The 19,861-nt window shown below is 41.4% G+C and overlaps 1 protein-coding gene across 3 annotated transcripts in view; it reads right to left on the bottom strand.

Moving 5' to 3' along the window:
- The window catches only part of pitpnc1 (phosphatidylinositol transfer protein cytoplasmic 1), an 82,408-nt gene extending 63,394 nt beyond the window's left edge, over positions 1-19,014 (bottom strand). The window contains exon 1 of one of the 3 annotated variants that reach the window (XM_023960465.1): positions 18,693-19,014. In XM_023960465.1, the coding sequence (XP_023816233.1) occupies positions 18,693-18,740 (48 nt within the window). In that variant the 5' untranslated portion in view covers positions 18,741-19,014. The remainder of the gene's footprint in view (positions 1-18,692) is intronic. The other 2 variants (XM_023960462.1, XM_023960453.1) reach the window with 2 other exon arrangements.
- Between the last annotated feature and the right edge of the window lie 847 nt (positions 19,015-19,861).

The raw sequence follows: 19,861 nt of genomic DNA, 5'->3' as shown, positions 1-19,861 counted from the left end.
TGTAAAACCTGGAGAGTGTGATGGAAGACAGGGAGGAAGACAGTCTTAATGAGAGATACACTTTGCACCAGCAAATCAGAAAGATGCATGTGACTGGACCTACTTAACCAACCCCCCCCCCTCCCCCCTGTATTTAATGGCTGTAGCTCAACTGCCTAGGTGTTCTTAGGGTGTATTCAGACTGGAAAAATCTGTTGGTTTGGACCCAGTCCTCTTAATTTGGTCCAGATCGAGTCCTGAACCTTGCGTTTGGTCTTCGTTCAGACTGCCGACTTTCCTGTTCCGGACTAAAGCTTGTAAACAAAGCCATGCAACTAGAGATCTCTTTATTCATTGGTCGGCAATTAAGAGGGCGGGGCAAAACAAGTGGAGGCAGAAATTCAAACTTTTTATGGAATTCAAACTTTATAATTTGCTTTGAATGTCTGCATCAACGTCAGGCTCAACACTATTTACTCGCCGCTTTGGTCCGGTGGAGTTATGCTGCAAGGCAGTTACTGGCAAGAAGACAGCTAAGAGGGCACTCATAAGTGTTTATGACATGTAGATTGTCGGGGAAACAATGTGTATCACGTCAAAAGTTGTTTTAATGAGTGTGAATTTATCCGATCACATTTCAGTGAGTTGCTGTGTCTAACCCTTGTGGTTACGGCGTTATTTTAACTGAAATCTGTTAAGGAACTACAAGGAAGCTTTTAGGATGACATCACAGTAGCCCCTGTCAGGTGCGTGCAGACTCTGAAAAGTGTGCAAGAAGCTGTAACGGAGAGGCCAGGGAGAAAACCCAAGAACAGGAAGGAAAGACACGGATCCAGTTTCCAGACGAACAAGGCTTGAATGCCAAAACACATACCAAACCTGGATCATAGAAAGGACGGTGCTCCGACACAGAGTCTAGAACAGCCACAGTATAAGTAGATATGAACATAATTAACGTAGTAAGAACACCTGTGACTCTCACAGGAGACCCCAGGAAGGGGAGGGCCTCCAGGACAGATCACAGCTGGTTGCTTCATTCCTACCCTGTTTACAGTACGTGTATCCTGTAGTATTTGTAAGGCTAATGGGAGTTGCACACACTTTAGACGTAAGCGTGATGCTGTCGTACGGTGCCCTTTCTACAGAACCTTCTGCTTTTTAAATTATACTACTTGTTGTTTGCATTTATGCTACTTTTTCTTTGTTCTTGTTTTTTATATTATTCTTAGTCTTTTTTTCCCTCTGCTGTCAGTTGCTATGGTAACAAACAAATTTTCCCACGTGTGGGATCAATAAAGTATTTCTGATTCTGATTCAGTCATTAGTAATGCTGGACGTGATACGCAGGTGCTCATAGGATGGCCACACAAAACTACACTCTGATTTCCACATTTCTAACAACCACACTGCAGCAAGTGACCTGCAAAGGGTGCAAAAGGAGCATGCACTTCTCACTTGAACCGCACTAATGACGTCCTTGAGCAGTGTGCAGGGTTAAAAAATGAGAAATAGGTATGACATGACTGAAACTCACCTACTTCCCCCTTACATGTTGTAAAAGACGACCTTTCTCCTGCAGCATGCCTATAGTAGAAATGTGCAATAGCATTTACGCCCTACGGGCTCACAGAGCCAACCATCTACAACTTATATTTCCTACATGTCCCATACAGGTTTGCCCATTTCTTGCCCGCAGACAGCTCGTTTCCACCTCGTAAGGGCAATTGTGACTGAGGCTTAAAGCACACTTCAGGATTTACCAAATCTCAGATCAGCACAAAGCAAAACATGAAGGCAGTTCCCTTCAAAAATGAAACTACATTTATTCTAACCTAAAGCATAAAATTCACTTTAGTTCAACTCTTGTTCTAAAACCTTTTAAAAAGAGTTTAATGAGGGCAATAAACCAACTAAGATGTTTTTGCATCAAAACCTATTTTTTTAACTATAAAATCTAATCAAACATTGTTTGTATGACACTTTTATAACTCAGGTCACTTAAAGTGCTTTACATAAAAACATAACCAAATTTAAAAACCAAAGGACAAGGACAAAAATGTCATGCAAATGCCAACAACCCCCCCCCCCTACACAGACACACACACCCACACACCATGATAAAAAGAGCGACAAAAGGATGCAATGTAGAAATCAAGCAAATTTTTGCAAACTGAGAAATCCTGTCCAGGTTTTGGCTCTTGGTCACAGTTGTGAACCTCTGACAACATAACAATGTTAACAGATGAAGTAAAAGCCTATGCAGAGTGCAGGTGTTGAGGTGGATGTCCAGAGGTTTTCTCACACACAATATATCTATATTACACAATAAAAAATTAAAATTCCTACTAGGTTTTGTTTTTTAAGCTGTGTGCATGGAAGCACCCCGTTACTCCTGTTATTTCGGTAACAGCTGTTCACTCTGCCCGTTAGTTGCTGGGAAGCCTCTTCTTTTGAAGCTGTTTGCTGAGACACAGAGAGTGGACGTCTGAGCCTCTGGTGAGCTTCCAGTCATGTGTAGAAGTAGCAAAAGCCGTAGCTATAAATAAAGTGTTATAGCTATGGATTCACAGCTGATTACACACTGCAAAAATGTTTGTTTTAAATTACAAGAATCTACCTCAACCGCCTGATCGTCTTCAAGCACAGAAACGTTACCCAAAAATAATGCAGTCAAACCTCTTGGAGGCAGATCAGTCTTTGTGCAAAAAATGCCAAATGCTTTATCCTTTTTTTGGAGCTGAATTGGTCAGAAGAAGCATGAGGAACAAGGAGTTGTGAAGCGCAGCTGAGGGGCGTGTTGCTGAATAACTCAGAGGGTGCATTCAGACCCAACATATTTGGTTGGGTTTAAGTGAACCAGTTCGTTTTCTCCGCTCCATGACCCATCTTTGGAGGTGGTCTCAGTTTGTTTCCGATCGGACTGAGCTTCGGTTCGCTCTGAGATCTGAAATCCGTCCTCGGAGCGCAGCAACTGAACCAAAAACGGCCGTCGTAGACCGTAAACGGAGTAGGAATGTAGGAAACGATGAGCCACAGACAAATTTAAAGCAATGACTTTTGTGTTATTAAACAGAAAAAAAGAGCCCAACTGTTTACTGTTAGAATGTTTATCTAAACACTGCAGAAAACGCTTCATACGTGCTTTTCTGCGTCTCATAATGCGTCACGGGCCCGGTGCTGCTGTGATGTCATCGTAAAAGCTAGTTTCCATAACACTCTTTAAACCACAAAGAAAAGACACAGCAGCTCATTTAAATGGGGATGAATTCAGACTCATCAAATCCAATTTTCAGGTGATGCACATAGCATCTCACTGTTCCCCCGACAAGCTATATGTCATAAACACTTATCAGCGTACCGTCATACCCGACGTCTCCGCATCACTGCAGTTTCTAGCAATCTCTGAGTTAAAGCACAAACGGCACGTCTCCTTGACAGTAACCGCACGCCTCCACCATACCAAAGTAACAAGTAAAAGTGTTGTTCAAAACTGTTCATAATACGTTTAAATAAATTATTTGTCCTGATAAGGATTTTAAAGCACAGCTCGTCTGTCTTTCTCTTGTTGTTTTGACCCGCCCTTGTAGTACCTGGCCTGACTGGCATGACTGAAGACAACTTAAGTCGTGTCTACAAGCTTTGGTCCGTAACAGAACGGTCCACTTGATGCCAGTTTAAATACAGACCAAACGCAAGGAACAAATTAAGCAGACTCCATCCGGAACAAAGGATTTTCCTAACCCTTACATTTTTTCCCATCCTTACATTGACGTGTTCTCCCTACCATGACAAAGGTGGATAAAGGTGAAGAGGATTTCATGTAATCCATGGACACCAGTGAAGATCACAAATCATTGAAGAAAAAAGGTTCAGCGCACTGTCTAGTGGGTCTAGATGACCCAACTCCCAACGTTAACGTGCCTCCAAGGCACACCGAACCCCGGAAAGCCGGCTCCACTGACAATAATCTGATTTAGAGTCGCCAAAAGGTTCTGAATCTCTTTGTTTTTTAAACCTATTCGGAAATAAAGCTTCACAAAAGGCTCCACATATTTTACCTTCAAGCTAGGCTCCAATAAACAGAAGACTTTTGTGTTTTTTCCTCCTTAAGTTATGACTGTTTTCCCGTAAATTTACGAGATTTTAAGTTGTAAATTTACGAGTTTTTTTCTCGTAAATTTATGACCTAAAATCTCGTAATTTAACAGTTATGAGTTTCTTTCGTAAATTTACGACTTAAAAGTCGTAATTTTAAAAAAACATATTTTTTGTAAACTGGCCCTGAAACGCAGTCGTACCATGCGGTATTAAATTCAATAGTACTCTTTGAATATGAACTTATGCTTTAATATTTCTCATTTAACGCTGCTAATAGCAAGAACTGGTTTCTGTAAAAACTGCTAACCAAAGGCTGAGGTGGTCACTTCCAGCAACCTACTGAGCCCGACAAAATAAAAGCACCTTGAAGCCCCCCCCAGCCTTCTCTAGACTCCCATCTAAAGGATTAAACCTGCAATGTCAAACAGAAAGCAAGTCCTCCTTGACCTGAGTCAGATGATCATACCGCTGTGAGAATGTTATTAAAAAAGGTTTTTACTGAATAGGCACATTTCTACATTTGAAAAAATGTCTCCCAATTAATGTTGCCAAAAAAGAATATCCATAAAAAAGAAGTGCCTAAAAAAATAAATACTGTTTAATGATGTAATCACTTGATTTTTTTCCCCCTTCTTATCATTTCAATATTTATTCCTTTCTGTTGTTTCTAGAGAGCAGCCTTCAGTAGCAGACAAAATCAAAATACTTTTTCAGGTGTGTAGCTCTTAACCTCTACATGCCTTTTATTAAATGTATTAAAAATATTCTTCTAAGTTTTTTTCTGTTTAAGGTAATGCTAAAGAGTCCTGGAATCCACACGGCGTTCAAAGGCACCACTCAATCAAACCCCAGACTGTTCAGGCTGACTCCGTGTAAAACACAACATGAGACGCTGAAAAGGAGGAATAAAGAAAACGTGCACAGTGAGTAAAGTCAGGCAAGGTCTGAGGAGGCCCTGAGACGAACAGTAAATGAGCTCTGACAGTAAAGTCCCCTCCTCCCTTCCTCTCTCCCTCCACCTCTTTCATCCCCGTTTCTGCTGCCGGAGGAGGGAGAATGAAGGAGTTTCAAGCTCCACAGTGGAGTCATTAAGATAAGACGAAGTTTATTAGTCTCATTCTGTTCCTTGATTGCCACAGCGTTCATTCATCAGCCCTCCTCTGCCTAAGTTACCATGAAATTATTTGTTTTTGCCAGCAAGGTTGCAGATTTACAAGCCCGTCTACATTCCAGCCCTCAGCCATATGGCCAGGAGGTGTGGGAGGAGAGCCAAGAAACAAGCTATCCAAAAGAAGAGAGAGATCCAAACAAAACCGACTGCATCATCAAGTGGGAATTCCGAAAACGTATATTGAATAATACAACATATTTAAAAAGGTACAAATACAGTTTTGGGACAGAAGAAAACAAAATATGTTCATCTGTTTTTTATAAACTGAACAGGAAACTCAACTGTAGTTGATACGACACAAGAACCTTCTTTATCCCCACATATGAAGACTCATAGAACAGAGCAAACAAAAACGAAGCGAAACGGAACAAAATAAAACAAAACGAAACAGAACCAAACAAAATGAACATAACAAAACAAGAACAGAATATTCTCCTGCTATAAGCTAGCGGGAGAGAAGGTAAACAAAGGAATGATGGGATATCAGCGGAGGCTTACTCCCTTCCAGCAGTCCTGCCCACAACGCAGAGGTGAAGTCCTGCTGCTCTGCAGCAACTATGTCATACCACTGCACCACAGGGCAGTCGTGGCGCAGTGGTAGGGCTATCGACCTCTTATCGGGAGATTACAGGTTCGAGTCCTGCCTTACCCGCCCATGTGTCAAAGTATCCTTGGGCAGAACACTGAACCCCACCTTGCCTTTGGTGGGAGGTTGGCGCCAGTGTTCGGCAGCCATCAGGGCGTAAATGGGACTGAGACTGTCAAGCGCTTTGGGCCTTCAAGGAAGGTAGAAAATATACGCCATTTACCAAAAAACAACATGTTTTATGTTGTTTTTTTTAGCTAAAAACTATATAATCATAATTAAAAGAACAATTTTACAATAGATAAAAATACAGTTAGAGTGAGACTTTAAATCCCCTCCAAGCACAGAGTCAGCTAGCAAGACTATGAGCGTCTTCATTCTTTTTTTATACCCATTCTCAGACTGGCATCAGACTAAATTTACAATGATTCAGTTAAGAACGATAAACATGGATGGCGCTTGTTTCCGTAGAAACCCTACCACGGACAGAGGATGATAAACGAAGTGTTTTGGGGAAGATTTGCAAGTATGTAAAGTATTTCTGATGGTTTCTGGGGATGTTTTTCAATCTGAAACATACACGTGTGTGCACATGCGTGTGGGCTGAACTGATTCTCCCAAAGAGACCACGCTCCTGTGCGTGGGCTGAGGCACAGCCAAGCAGCACCATGACCACAGTGTGCCTTTGTATTCTTTTACTGTGAGAGAAAAGTATCGTCAATGACACAAAGCAGAAACAAACCTTTCAAAACATTTGCAATGGATGCACTCATTAATCAAAACCCTTTTAGGGAACCCAGCTGAATGCAGCTAATAAAACAGATGGAAAATCCTTCCCATGTACACTTTTGTTCCCAAGAGTGCTTTCAGCAGTGGTTACTATAGTGGTTAACATCATGCTATACCATGGTCCGGGTGAATACTCGATTCTGATGGGCTGCTGGGTGAGCGTTAAAAAGTGATTCTTACCACAGGATAACCGCACGGTGAAAAAAGAAGTTCCGGTCACATATCCCAAATGTTTTGTATCACTGCGCCGGCTTCTTTAATACAACCTTTAGCTTCATCATTTGGACAAAAACAAGCGGTAAGAGGTGAACTTTCTCTCTGAACTGATGCTTTATTCAACCCATCGGAAAGATCAACATATATATAAATCGCTTTATATCGCTGAATTTTGACTGCAGCGGTGGTGCGGCGCAACGCGGACTAACAAATAGTCCGCTTTTTGTGAGAAAAGCGATCCAAATCGGAAAAAAAACAGAATTAAGGACTAAAAACTGATTAATCGTTTCCATTGACTATGAAATTGCACAAATTGGATTTTCAATAACAAGTTTGCCTAATTGAAACAAGGAAATTTTGAACAAAATTGCATTTATCGAAAAAATCTTTTGTGCTTGGAGGAGGCGGTTTTTGAGGTGTATCGATCTACCCATCCATTCATCTTCCTCCGCTTATCCGGGACTCGTTCGCGGGAGCAGCAGTAAAGGGAAAATATCCAGACTTCCCTGCCCCGGCCACCTCCTCCAGCTCCTCGGGGGGGACCCTGGACACCTCCCCAAGCAGGCGTCCAGGTGCATCCGGACTAGATCCCCGAACCACCGCAACAGGCTCCTCTAAATGTGGAGAGGAAGCGGTTCTACTCCAAGCTCTCCACGGGTGACCGAGTTTCTCACCCTATCTCTAAGGGAGTGCCCAGCGAACAGGTAGCGAGTCAGAGTCAGAGAGCGATGGCAGTGCGCTTCTTGGTAGGAACTGGCTGCTTTGGTCACTGCACAGCAGACGCCACAAGAGGTCCAACAGCGTCACACAGCTCTTTAAAAGTTGAGGGTTTCATGTGGAATTGTTGGATCCACCAACCACCATTTCCCAAAATGGCTTCATCTGTAACCACTCCCACGTGTAAGGAGCTTGCCACTAATTAAGACGTTAATGTCTCCTTTGATAGAGGATGGTCAGCGCTAGTGCCAGGGCAAAGATTTGAATGTATCTGATGTAAATCAAAGTATCGATCACATCCGTCGCCATGTTTTTGATTGACTTATTGCATGAGTTGGTTTGTGTTTATTTGCATAATTATGATTTAATGGAAACAGTTTAATTGCAAAATAGTGTTTTATCTAGAATTTTGATAAAGTATTGTGCATGGCATGCGTGTGATCTTTAAGGACTATGAATACTTATAGAGGAACTGCTTTTCCCTGATACTCTTACCTGATGCTTTACATCTTGGTCATTTAGCCTGGAAACTTGGACCAGAGGCAAATGAAGCTGGATTTCTGGTTTAAATGGATGCTTTACTTCTCACCCAAAATGTTTTATTAGCCCAGAGTTGTGAAGGGGCCAGCCACTCCCAATGACACAACCAACAATAAACTAGTATTGGTAAGTTTTGCTTTAAAAACTTCCGGCTTTAAAAATAGAAAGAGTGAAAACCTGAGAAATTGGGAAGGGATTTATTTTACAGTTTGAAAAATGTTGATTAAAATCTCAAACCCACCACTTTCCCTTTGGGGATATTTTTAAGTCAACCCAGGAGTACCAAAGGCCAAGTTTCACAGGAAGCAGACCCATTTTTCCATAGGCACTCATGTTAACCCTTGACATTCTTTCAGCCAGGGATGGGCCATTATAATTTTTTCAGTTTTTTCCGGATGGATGGATGGATGGATGGATGGATGGATGGATGGATGGATGGATGGATGGATGGATGGATGGATGGATGGATGGATGGATGGATGGATGGATGGATGGATGGATGGACAGATGGTTGGATGGAATTCCAGTTAATGTGTTTCCCCCACTTATGACTTTGTTTTCACAGTTTTGAATCCTTCAGGTGACTCCGGGGAGGGCGCACTCTATATGTTTATGAGCTAAACTGCACATTTACATTAGTTTTATTTTTCAACCACAGTCCCAACCAGTGGGTTCATGTTAGGAAAATGTATTTCACAAACAAAAGGACAAAACACTGTGTTTTTCCTAGTCTCAACAGGCCATGTCAGCGTGATCTCACATCGTGTTAACCCATAGAGGACAGATTTCAGCGAACATGAAAAAGAAAAAGAAGTTGTTGTGGCCCAAAGAATCAGCTGCTTTGTCTATTTTTAGCTCACACTTAACAGAATTAGCAACCGCCTCCAGACTGTGCCAGAAGAAAACATCTTTTATGCCTCCGGTAACCTTACCATTCTAGAGACATACTGGGAAAAACCAATCCACATTCTGTTCTTCCTCAGGGACAAAACAAGAGCCTGAGACTCAAGCAATTAAAATATGTGCTTACGCTTCATTTTTTTTATTCTCTCCATCAGTGTCACAGTCAGCAGGGCGTAACAATCTTATAAAGCTCTTGAACTACAAGACCTACTTTTTTTATAACAATACATAGTCATGGGGGCGGTGACACATACGTACACACACGCAAGTCGTTAAACACAGCCATCCAGGAAATGAGAATAGTCCTCATCCCCGGATAATGGTCTGTCACAACCCATGATGTTTTCCTCTAGAAGGGTAAATCGCAGCAAATAGGATGATTATTGAATCATAGCATTGCCATGAAGAGCTGATGGCAAAAGGAGCCTCACACCTTACCACGAAACACAAGAAACCAATGGTCTGTAAGGGGGATCATCCCTTTAGAAAAGGGATGGGGGAGGATCATCCCTTAGAGAACCGTCAGGGGGAAGGACCTCTGTCAAAAAGAAAGCTACTTTTGGAATTCATAAGGCTCTTTTTTTTTATTTTTCTGAGTCGGATACAAATACAGATACAAATCAACAAAAAATAAAAATAGACCTAAAGAGTCAAATGTTTCTGACTGAACTTTTAGTCTGAGAAGAAAAGTTCAGTCAGCCATGTATAACTTTAAATGTTATCACCTGATAAAGTTTTTCTATTACTAGTTATAAACACTAATTGGTTTGTTTTTATAATAGATTTCCTGCATTACGGTGGGAAATCTTTAAAAAAAAAAAAGTATACCAACTTTTGTCTTCTAGGATAATTGACTATCAATTCCTTAATTCTAGAAGTCAATTTTCCTTTTCAGTCATTTTTTTACATTTTGGTTTTTGGGCACAAGACACCTTGCAGATTAGGGCTTGGTTGATAAAATCCATAGAATCCATTAATTAAATCGATCCAAGCTTAAAAAATCAATAATCGATCCATAAAAGCAGAGATCGATCTTTTATCCCTTTCCTTTTCCGGTACCAAATGGGGCATTAGCTTGATGCTAACGTATAATAGAATTCCCCGTAGAACGGCTAACGCTAATGCTCAGTCGAACTAAACATACAAAAGAAAACCTTTAAATACTTACTGGTATGAAATTTCCAATCTCTTTTAAGGAAACTTTGTTTTTTTTTCTAAATAACCATTAGTGGTTATTTAAAAAAAACACAGTTTTTTGCTAAAATCTTCTGGAATAAAGTTTAATGCTATAGAGCTCCACCTAGTGGCCAAATGGAAAAGCCCTCGAGGAGAGGCAGAATATTTATTTTGTAATATGATCCAGTTTAGAATCTTTATAATATTAACGATCTGCACATTCTTTTTGGAATTTATTCATTTTAGAAACCAAGTAACACCGTATGGTATTAATCTTTTATTATTGTTAAACTTATTATTTCAACAATAATGTTTACAGTATGTAAGCTGTGTCAGATTAATATGAATATCTTCAAAACATATATAAACTATTAATATATTTTTATGTACTATGTCTAAACGTGTAACCGTGTAAAATCAAAATTGAATTGAAATGAATCGAGTGAGTCGAAAGAATCGAGAAAATCGTGAATCGATACGATCCAGTTCAACTGGATCGAATCAAATCTGGAAATTATTGGTGAAACCCAGCCCTTCACAAGAATTAATTTCAATTCAATTCACTTTTATTTATATATAGCCCAATATTACAACACAGTTGTCTCAACTGGCTTCACTAAATATACAAAACATAAAATCAGTTATGAAAAACAACAGCTGATTGATAAACTAAAAACACTAAACTAAATTTTTTCGATATTCATATTAATATTTATATTAATATTTATATTTTCGATAATAATTTAAATAATATTTGTAATTATAATTTTTAATAATTTACTTTTCTTAATAATTTAATATGAATTTCATTTTTTATGTCCTTTTTTGATGTTATATGGATTATTTCTGAATGTCGTTTTTTGCTGCCACAGATATATGAAATTTCCCCATTGTGGGATTAATAAAGTCATCATCTATCTATCCATCTATCTATCTATCTAAAATGAGCATCCATGCCCTTAGACCTTCCTTCTCAGTCTTATGGCAACTCTATCTTCCTTAAGTTTATGTCACTGGTTTTATTAACGTGTTGATGATTAAGCAAACTTAAAAAATAAATAACTGTTAAGCTTAATTGTGGCAAATCTTGAGTATGATAGTGTCACTAGAAGAAGCCCAATGTGATGTTTCAGTCCCATTTTCATGCTTTGTATTCACACTGCAGCAGTCGTGTTGCTTCTGTTGGCCAGCTGCTGTTAGATATTTTAAAGTTCTGTTTTAACAGCAGACGCTAATGTCGTGAAATATACGAGCCAGCCGCTCAGGTGTCGGTGCAGTCAGTCATTTGGCCTTTCATTGAAGAAGCCAGCCTCACATGCTCCTGTTTCCACTGCCATCCCTCCATGAATCAACACAACTGTTTCTTAGTCGCATAATATCACTGGAAGAAGCCGTTTTCTTGCAGGCCGTGTACATTTTTAATGCCCATTCAGAAACCTGAACTCCTTTTACTATGCCCGGGCCGGGACTCATCTCCAGTTCTGCATTTGATAGATCACTTCTCCTGCTTTACTGCTGCCAGTCCATAATAAACTGGATTTATGGTCAAAAATGAACAGACCTATGGGTTTTCAATGTAATATGCCGTGAAACAAAAAGCCGGCCTCCCAGTTTCGTTCTCTACGATTAAAGTCCCAGCAGACATTCAGAAAAAGCACAATTCAACTGCAACAAACAAACTAAAAAGACATTTGACTCATTCATCCATGAATGAAAGGCTTTTTTTTAAGGAAATGACTATTCACATGTAATTTCTAAAATATGTGCTGAACTTTTTTCTTGGCCATATTTATTTTTGAATGCGGAAAAATATGTGGCTTAATATAGCTACACTTCAAATATTTGCTGTGCCACTTGGTAACCATTCCTGGTTTTACAATTACTCCAAGTTTAACCTTGTACACAATGGAAATACATGCGTACGCTGCAGCAAAGTGCATCCTAGTCGTATGTACTACATGTGGCCAACATGAAATTCCACTTTTCGTCTACTTAAAAAAAATGCGAATAACATCAGCCCTTTTTTAATCCTTACTCAACTGGTTCACACTCTGGAACTTAAAAAGTCATGAACTCTTATAATTGTTGCATAATTACTGCAAGTAATTATAGTATAGAATAGAAGTATAGAAATACAGGAAATTAAACAACTTTAAATGAGCCAAAAGCTCAACAAAAGTAGAAACATCACAAAGACATCATGAAAAGAAAGAAATTATTCTTGCAATTTTAGCCAGTACTGTTTTTATTGATTTTCTTTCTTTCTTTCTTTCTTTCTTTCTTTCTTTCTTTCTTTCTGATTCAATGACCAAAATGGAAAAGATTATCTTTCATTCTTTTTGGAAGTGGCTGGATGGCTCAGTTGGCTGGGTGTAGGACTGGCACATGCGTTTTCCCAGGGGGCGCAATGAGTTTCATCCAGTTTAGGCAAGAGCTTTCACGCCCCCGCCTTACTGTGGATCCCCCTGTGCCGGTCCCCAGCCCTGAGAAGGTACCTGGTTGTGTCAGGAAGGAAATCCAGCGTAAAAATCTCTGACAAACCCCCTGTGGCGACCTCTGAATGGGGTGTGCTGAAAGGTGAACAGCAGATTTCAACTATTTTTAGAAAAATTCAACAATCGTACTGGATTTGAACTTGAAATATTTCTTGAACCCTGGGGAAGCAACCTGAGCACAGAAGCAGATTGATATAAGGACAGTTTGGTGACTATAAATGTTCACAGCAATGAAAGCAAAAGTCCTAAAAACTATCAGGAAAAATAAGGAAGTCACGCTACTTTAAATAAAGAAATAGTTCTCTCTAGTCAAACTTTCCTCATTCAAAGTGTTAACTTTATTTAAACTACATGATTTAATCAGATGTTTCCAGTTCTCTTTCCTAGAATGTGCATTTCCATGCTAAAGGCCCAGCAGGTACAGCGATCACACACACCTGGATGATGTTGCTTCTAGATGACTAATACTACAAGACTGGCCTGTTTAAGCTTTGCTGAGGGCAGGGTCTGTTTGTTGCTCAGTTACTAATCTTATTTTAATATGTTGTAACCATCAGGACAATCAGAGCTTCTTATGAAAACTGGTGTATCTTCTCATATGACTGTTCACAGCTTTTTTAGCGGCATAAGCTGTTGTACGGTAAAGTTTATCATGTTATCGGAGGCAAATTAGCTTTCTTAGACCTGCTAAAAAAGATTTCCATGGAGTGACATTTACTGGAATAAAACTACCGGAGCGTGAAATTGTGAAAACTACAGGTTCACCAGCAGGTGGCTCGGGCGAGCCCGGAGGTTGGGCGGTGAGTGCATTGTTCAGGAGAGCCTGTGCAGTTGGTGTCAGTGAAGGTGGAGAAGGTGAAAGGCTTAACAACCGAACAGAAAGGGGAACATATCCATCTCCTGCGATGCGTCACTTCTCCATCCTTTCCAGGAAAGAACTGGCACTGCATTTAATGAATGGCTCAGCTCGCAGGAGAAGAGAGCAGAGTTATTCTCAGGGTGCTTAGAAGGAAAATGATTATTTCGTGGCAGAGTGACCTGGTGTAATGTTACTTCTAAATCTTTCGGGATGGAGCTTTAAAGCCATAGTCAAGCATGAACGCTATGCGGTGATTACAGCCCCTCCGAGATTCGGAACTGAGTGGCCTCTTTAGTTATTGCGCAATGAAAATCAAGCTTAATGTGAGTGAATGTTTTCCCTTCCAAAGGGAGGAGACTCAGCGGTAATGCAGACCAGCTTTCATTAGTGGAAACATTGCGCTGACATTTCAGACGTTATGTAATCTTAAGAGATTAGTTTTTCCAGGCACGGACAATTTCAAAAGTTGTGCCAAAAAAGAAAAGACCCCAACTCTGCAGGAAAGCAGTCACAAACTGACCCTTTCAAAGGTTTTAACCATTGGTTGTACAGTATATGGAACAGAATGTTCCTTTTTTTTTCCTCTGTCTAACGGAAATAGCTCCTCTTTAAATCGTCTAATACATCCATCCATCCATCCATCCATCCATCCATCCATCTTCCTCCACTTATCCGGGACTGAGTCACGGGCAGCAGTCTAAGCAAAGATGCCCAGACTTCCCTCGCCCCGCCCACTTCCTCCAGCTCCTCTGGGGGGGACCCCAAGATGCTCCCAGCCCAGCCGAGAGACATAGTCTCTCCAACACGTCCCAGGCCTTCCCCGGGTATAAAACAACAAGTTCAAATTAATCGATAAAATGATTTATCAATCTTACAATTTCTGGTTCCAACCTGATGACGGTCGTATCGCCAAAAACTGGTGACTGAATTGATTTCATTTGGTTGGAACCAGAAGCAAGTCATTTTTCAAGGGCGATGTTACACTTACTCAGTCCAGTTCTCTTATACAGTCTATGCTCATTCATTTTTTTCTAAACCCGTTTTGTCCCTTTCTAGGTCACGGGGCTGCCGGAGCCTATCCTGGGCAAAGGCAGGGGACGTCCTGGATAGGTCGCCTGTCTGACAGGACCACAAACACACCCATGCACAATCCCATTCACACCTAGGGACAATATACAGTAACCAATTAACCTATGAAGCATGTTTTTGGACGGTGGGAGGAAGCAGGAGTCCCCAGAGAAAACACACACATACACAGGGAGAACATGCAAACTCCACACAGGGGTCCTGAACCAGGGGTCTTCTTGCAAGGGCAAGGGCGCGAGAGAGAAGGAGGGAGGGGTAGAACAGAGAGTGGAAAAAGTATTATTAATCCATGGAGCACACACCCAGACAGGAAAAGCATGACTAAAAGAACAGATCGTCAGGACTAAGAAGGGTTCACATGCTACGTTTCAACTGCATGGTTACGTCAGCCCACATGGTGCTTGTTACACTTGTATAAACAATAGCGAGTCCAATATCTGCAGCAGCATAGTTGTGATGACATAACACAGCCAAGCAGCAGATGCTAATACCATACACAAGGAGACTTGACCCTGCATGTCAGAGACACCTAAGACAGATGCGACAACAGTCTGTGGACAGGGAGGCTAGAAAATGCAACAGAACTTCCTCCTTAAATGTCCCTCCTCGAACTGTCTTCCTTATCTCTTCCTCATCTTCCTCTCAGCAGCCAACAACAGCTCATATTTGTGGACAAGCATCCATCCACGCCACCCCTTCCTTCGTTCATAACAGCTACTCCTCTTTTTGAGAGAAGCAGGAAACAGAGTCCACTTTTAGTGGAAGCTAGATGACACCAAGTGCAATGTGTGCAGCCATGATAAGAACCAACAGAGCCAGCCGCTGTCTTTCCTGCAGTGCCCCCCCCCCAGGGGCATTTAAGGGATTTCCTCCTGAGCTCGGCTGCCTGGGGTTCGTCCAAACTGGGCTTTTTCTTTCACAGAAAGAAGTAGAAAAGTGTAGGGCTTATCGATGCAGCAACGTCTCTGTTGTTTGAGGAAATGTCGCAGACGACTTTGTCCATTTTTAGACAAAGTGCAATCCTTCATGCACTTTGTGGTCCATTTAGCAAAACAAAACTCCATTAGAGAGAAATTCATTGTTAAAAAGAAGCATTAAAAAAACTGCTGGATAATAAATGAAATTTTGCTTGGTAGCCGTTCAAATTTAACACGTGTAGGTGTTATTTAGCTCACTTTGTTGTTCTCAGGCTTCATTACAGACTGGAGGTTGCTGCAACTGATGCATGAAAGCCTTTGCTTTGCACTTCTATCTGGTGGTATTATTTCTGCAACAATATCCGTTCAGAGTTGACAATTTGAAGTTTTTCACCTATGTGCAGGGCAGCATGAATTTTGATTGGCTAAAAGTCATCTTGAGCCGAAACCGGCCAGATAAGAGCCACTTTCTTCACGTGATGATGAGCTCCACAGCGATAAGTGAAAAAGAAGCCCAGGTTCATATCGCTGACCGTCTTCACATAAAGGATGCACTGTGGTTTTTGTCTTTTCACAGATAGCAGGAGCATGACATCACAAACTCTGCAGATTGAGCCACGTTTATTGAACTGCTCCCGGGTGGCAGCAACATGCTAAAACATGCAGATGAGTAAGCAAGGCACTTCCTAAGTAATTGCAGAACCACGCCAAAAAAAAAAAAAAAAGAACAAGGTTTAAGGCTCATGTCCACAGGTAGGTACAAAAGACACTTTTTGTATATGGTAATGTTATAAACATTGACTGTATACAGGGAACTGGACTGAGCAAGTGAGACATCACCAAAAGAAAATGACCTGCTTGTAAATTCTGTAGCCTTTTTTTGATGCCATGTCCATCACTGAGTTGGAACCAGACATCACATCCTCAGTTAGCAGCAATTGGTCCGTGTCGGTCTTATGCTGCATTCACAGCGGACGCAATTTGAGCGCATCTGCCACCTCTCTTTGGGTGCACGTCAAATTTACTGATCGACACCTGCCCTTGACACCTCAAAGCAAAGCAGCAACCAACGTTTTTCTGGACATCAATCGTTGCCATGGAAAACATGGATGATGTTGAGCGAGTAGCTAGGGTTTATATGTTTCCTGTGATCCTTGGGATCCTTCAGACATCTAGCCAGCCGCCTAATAAACTGTGTACCACGCGCTACCGCCCAGGGTCCGGCTGAGTTAGCGAGATCCGCCGCCAAGGCTCAGGCCCGACCGGGGCTATCGTTGTAGCAGGCGCGATAGCTCCAGCTCCATGGGCTCTGTGACAGGCTGGCAACCTGTCCACGGTGTATCCCGCCTTTGCCCAACAGTAACTGCGGCAGTCTCCGGCAACTCTCACAGCTCCAGCAGGTTAAAAAAAATGGATGGAGTTACAGGACAAAAATCACCGTATTAAGATGCCATATTTGATTCTTTTTTTTACCCTTTGATCAAGTCATTGAAAACGCCCGACACCCAAATCGCGCTGCAGGACCTCAGATCGCCTCAGTACATTAGCTTAACATCAAAACTCAATGCCCCTGATGAGCGTATTAGACGAGCATTAGTCTACATTTCCATGGCAACCACTCTCTCCAATCAAGAGTGAGCATGTCAGAAGGCCACACCCCGTCCACTGAAAGCAGGCTGGGAGAATCTGTCAATCAAACACTTCAAACATTCAACACGAGGCACCCACTTTTTTGAGGCATCTGATCGCCCAGATTATAACTTGAATGATTTGCATTCCAGCAAAAATATGAAGAAATTGGGATTAACCAAACAAGTTAATAAAAGGTCGTAGGTCAAGACTGACTAATAGAATGACTGAGAAACAGATGTTTATTTCTCTTTATTAGGCTATGGACTTGTATTGTATTTGGACCACAAGGAGGGAGGGGTCACTCAGACCAGTTCTCAATATACAGTCGATTGTTATAAAACATAAACTTTAACATTGTCAACACCGAAAATACTGGAATACAACAGTTAGAACTGCAGCAGCTCCTGGGAAGAGCAGCGAAACATCTAGATCAGCCCTGAAAAACAAACCCCTGCAATAAAATGAACTGAAGGACTGAAAATCTACATAACCAGGTTGGGATTAAGGATGATCTGATTTACACTGACTTCAAAACCATCTGTTTTCAAGTTTAACTGACCTTAACAGGAAAAGAAAAGTTGCACCTATATGGAGGACCTCAGGAGTACAGGCTGGGTCCAGTCAAGTCAATGGAAAAGTCATTCCTATGCAATAGGCTCCTTTACACGCACATACACACACATGGATGTTAAAGAACACCTTGACATTTCTCTTTTGACCTCATGTTTCCATGGGAGCCGGTGGTACTGTGTCTTTTTTTTTCTCCTTGTGATGCTGGAAGAAATGACCATTCCTGCAATCAGACCTTAACGGTTTTCCTAAAGACATCTACAGGAAGATCTAAAAACATCAGAGCTGCGCAAGAAAAAAAATGAATGAATAAATGTGTTTTTCCCAAGATTCATAAAAAAAATCTGGACTTCTTCACTGCTCTTGCTGACTTTGTTTGTAGTCAATCAGTAGACACCATGTGTGGATGATGATCTCACTTCATGACTAGGCGGTCAGAGAGGAGGGCTGCAGTGGGCAAAAGAAGTTGAAGTGCTGCTGTAAATCCAAAAGACTAACTCCATCAATACGCGCGTGCCTGCTGTAGAAATACAGTTACATGTGAGGAAAACGGCTCTGCCTTGTTAATCCCATCACGTGCAGCGGCGTGAAGAAGTGATTTGATTATTGCGCTGCGATTTGCATGCAACTGCATGTGTCTGCATGGAAGCAGAGGGGAGTGAGTGTCTTTCAGAGCGCTGAACGAGATTATGGAAATGCGTCGTTCCTGATGACCGGGGCGCGCGCTGGTTTGGTTTACTTCTGAATCCGCTTTCATGGAAAGGTATAAAGCAAACAAACAAACAAGAGCATCGTGATGCCAGCGTGACTTGGCTTCGCTCTACTCCGAAGAAGAGACCCTCTTTACGCTCCAAGTTCCTCTAGATCATCTCTAACCTGCAGCCACGTTTCCAAAACAGTTTGCTGCCACGGTCGAAAGCAGCGCTTCACTGACTCGCGCCAGCAAAAGGAAACTTACCTCCTCCACCGTGAGGGGCATGCATATCCGGTACTCCTTCAGTAACATCTTCCCCCTCTTCGTGACCCCGCTGCGCGGCTGCGATGTGTCAAACCAGCGGAGGAAAGGGAGCCTGCGCCGCCCGACGGGATGTGCGTAATGATGGCTGGAGGCGCGTCAGCAGCACATTGGCGCGTGAGCAGAGACCGAGCCGCGCCGCACACGCGGGACGTGTTTCATCGGAACCAGTGGACGCCTCCTGAAGGGCTGAGCTCAGACGGTACTGGGTTGTCCCCTCCTATCAGACACAACCGAGTCAAGCTGCCAGGCCCAGACATCCGTGCCGGAAGTGGACCCAAACGCGGCTCCCAAAATAAAACCATCACAGATGGGAGATGCCTTTTAATGACAAAATGTCATTTATTTGTGATCTTCTGCACTAACTGCCCCCCACCCCCTTTCTTTCACCTTTCTATACCTATAGCCTATGGATAATGACGGAAGGAAAGTTTCAGTAAAGTTATTGGCCTTTCCAACTCCGCGACCATTGGTGAAATAAAAGCAAACAAACTTGAATTTCGTTACTGTTTGCTGAATGATAGAACTTGAATTGAAAACTGTAATGAGAACATAAAATTTTAACAAAAAGAAACAAATTATATGCTCTTTTAAATTGAGTGTAAACTGGGATTTATTTATTTGGTCCTAATCTAAATCCCCATCTCTCTTCTATTATAAAAATAAAAATCATAAAATATGACATACACATTTAAAATTCAAACTAATTCAAGAAAACAACAAAAAAATAATGCAACTCAAACATTTAGCAGCAAAGAATCTCCACTAACAGAACATAACACGCTTTTAAGGTGTGAACCAAAACTGTGAGCTTATTTGTGAGGCTGTGAATATCATAAAAAAAACTCCATTCTCAGCATAGCCGCCAAAATTCAATTGGGAAAAAAAGCACAACATTTTTGGACCTAACGCTCTGTTTTCGACTCGTTCTCGTTTTTCACAGCCAAGAAATTAAAAAAAGAAAAGAAAGAGTGTACATCCCTTATTTTGAAAAAAGAAAACCGGATGTACTACTATCTACGTCGTTTGGGTTAAAAACAAAAGCCTTAACGAGATCAGGAAAGAGCTCGAATTTGTTCATTTAAGCTGTTGTTTCATAGAGAAGTGTTTTG

This window comes from Oryzias latipes, chromosome 1 (assembly GCF_002234675.1).
Source record: "Oryzias latipes chromosome 1, ASM223467v1".
Classification (NCBI taxonomy): domain Eukaryota; kingdom Metazoa; phylum Chordata; class Actinopteri; order Beloniformes; family Adrianichthyidae; genus Oryzias; species Oryzias latipes.
Note: the sequence above shows the minus strand (reverse complement) of the source record. Positions and strands in the feature narration are given on the sequence as shown.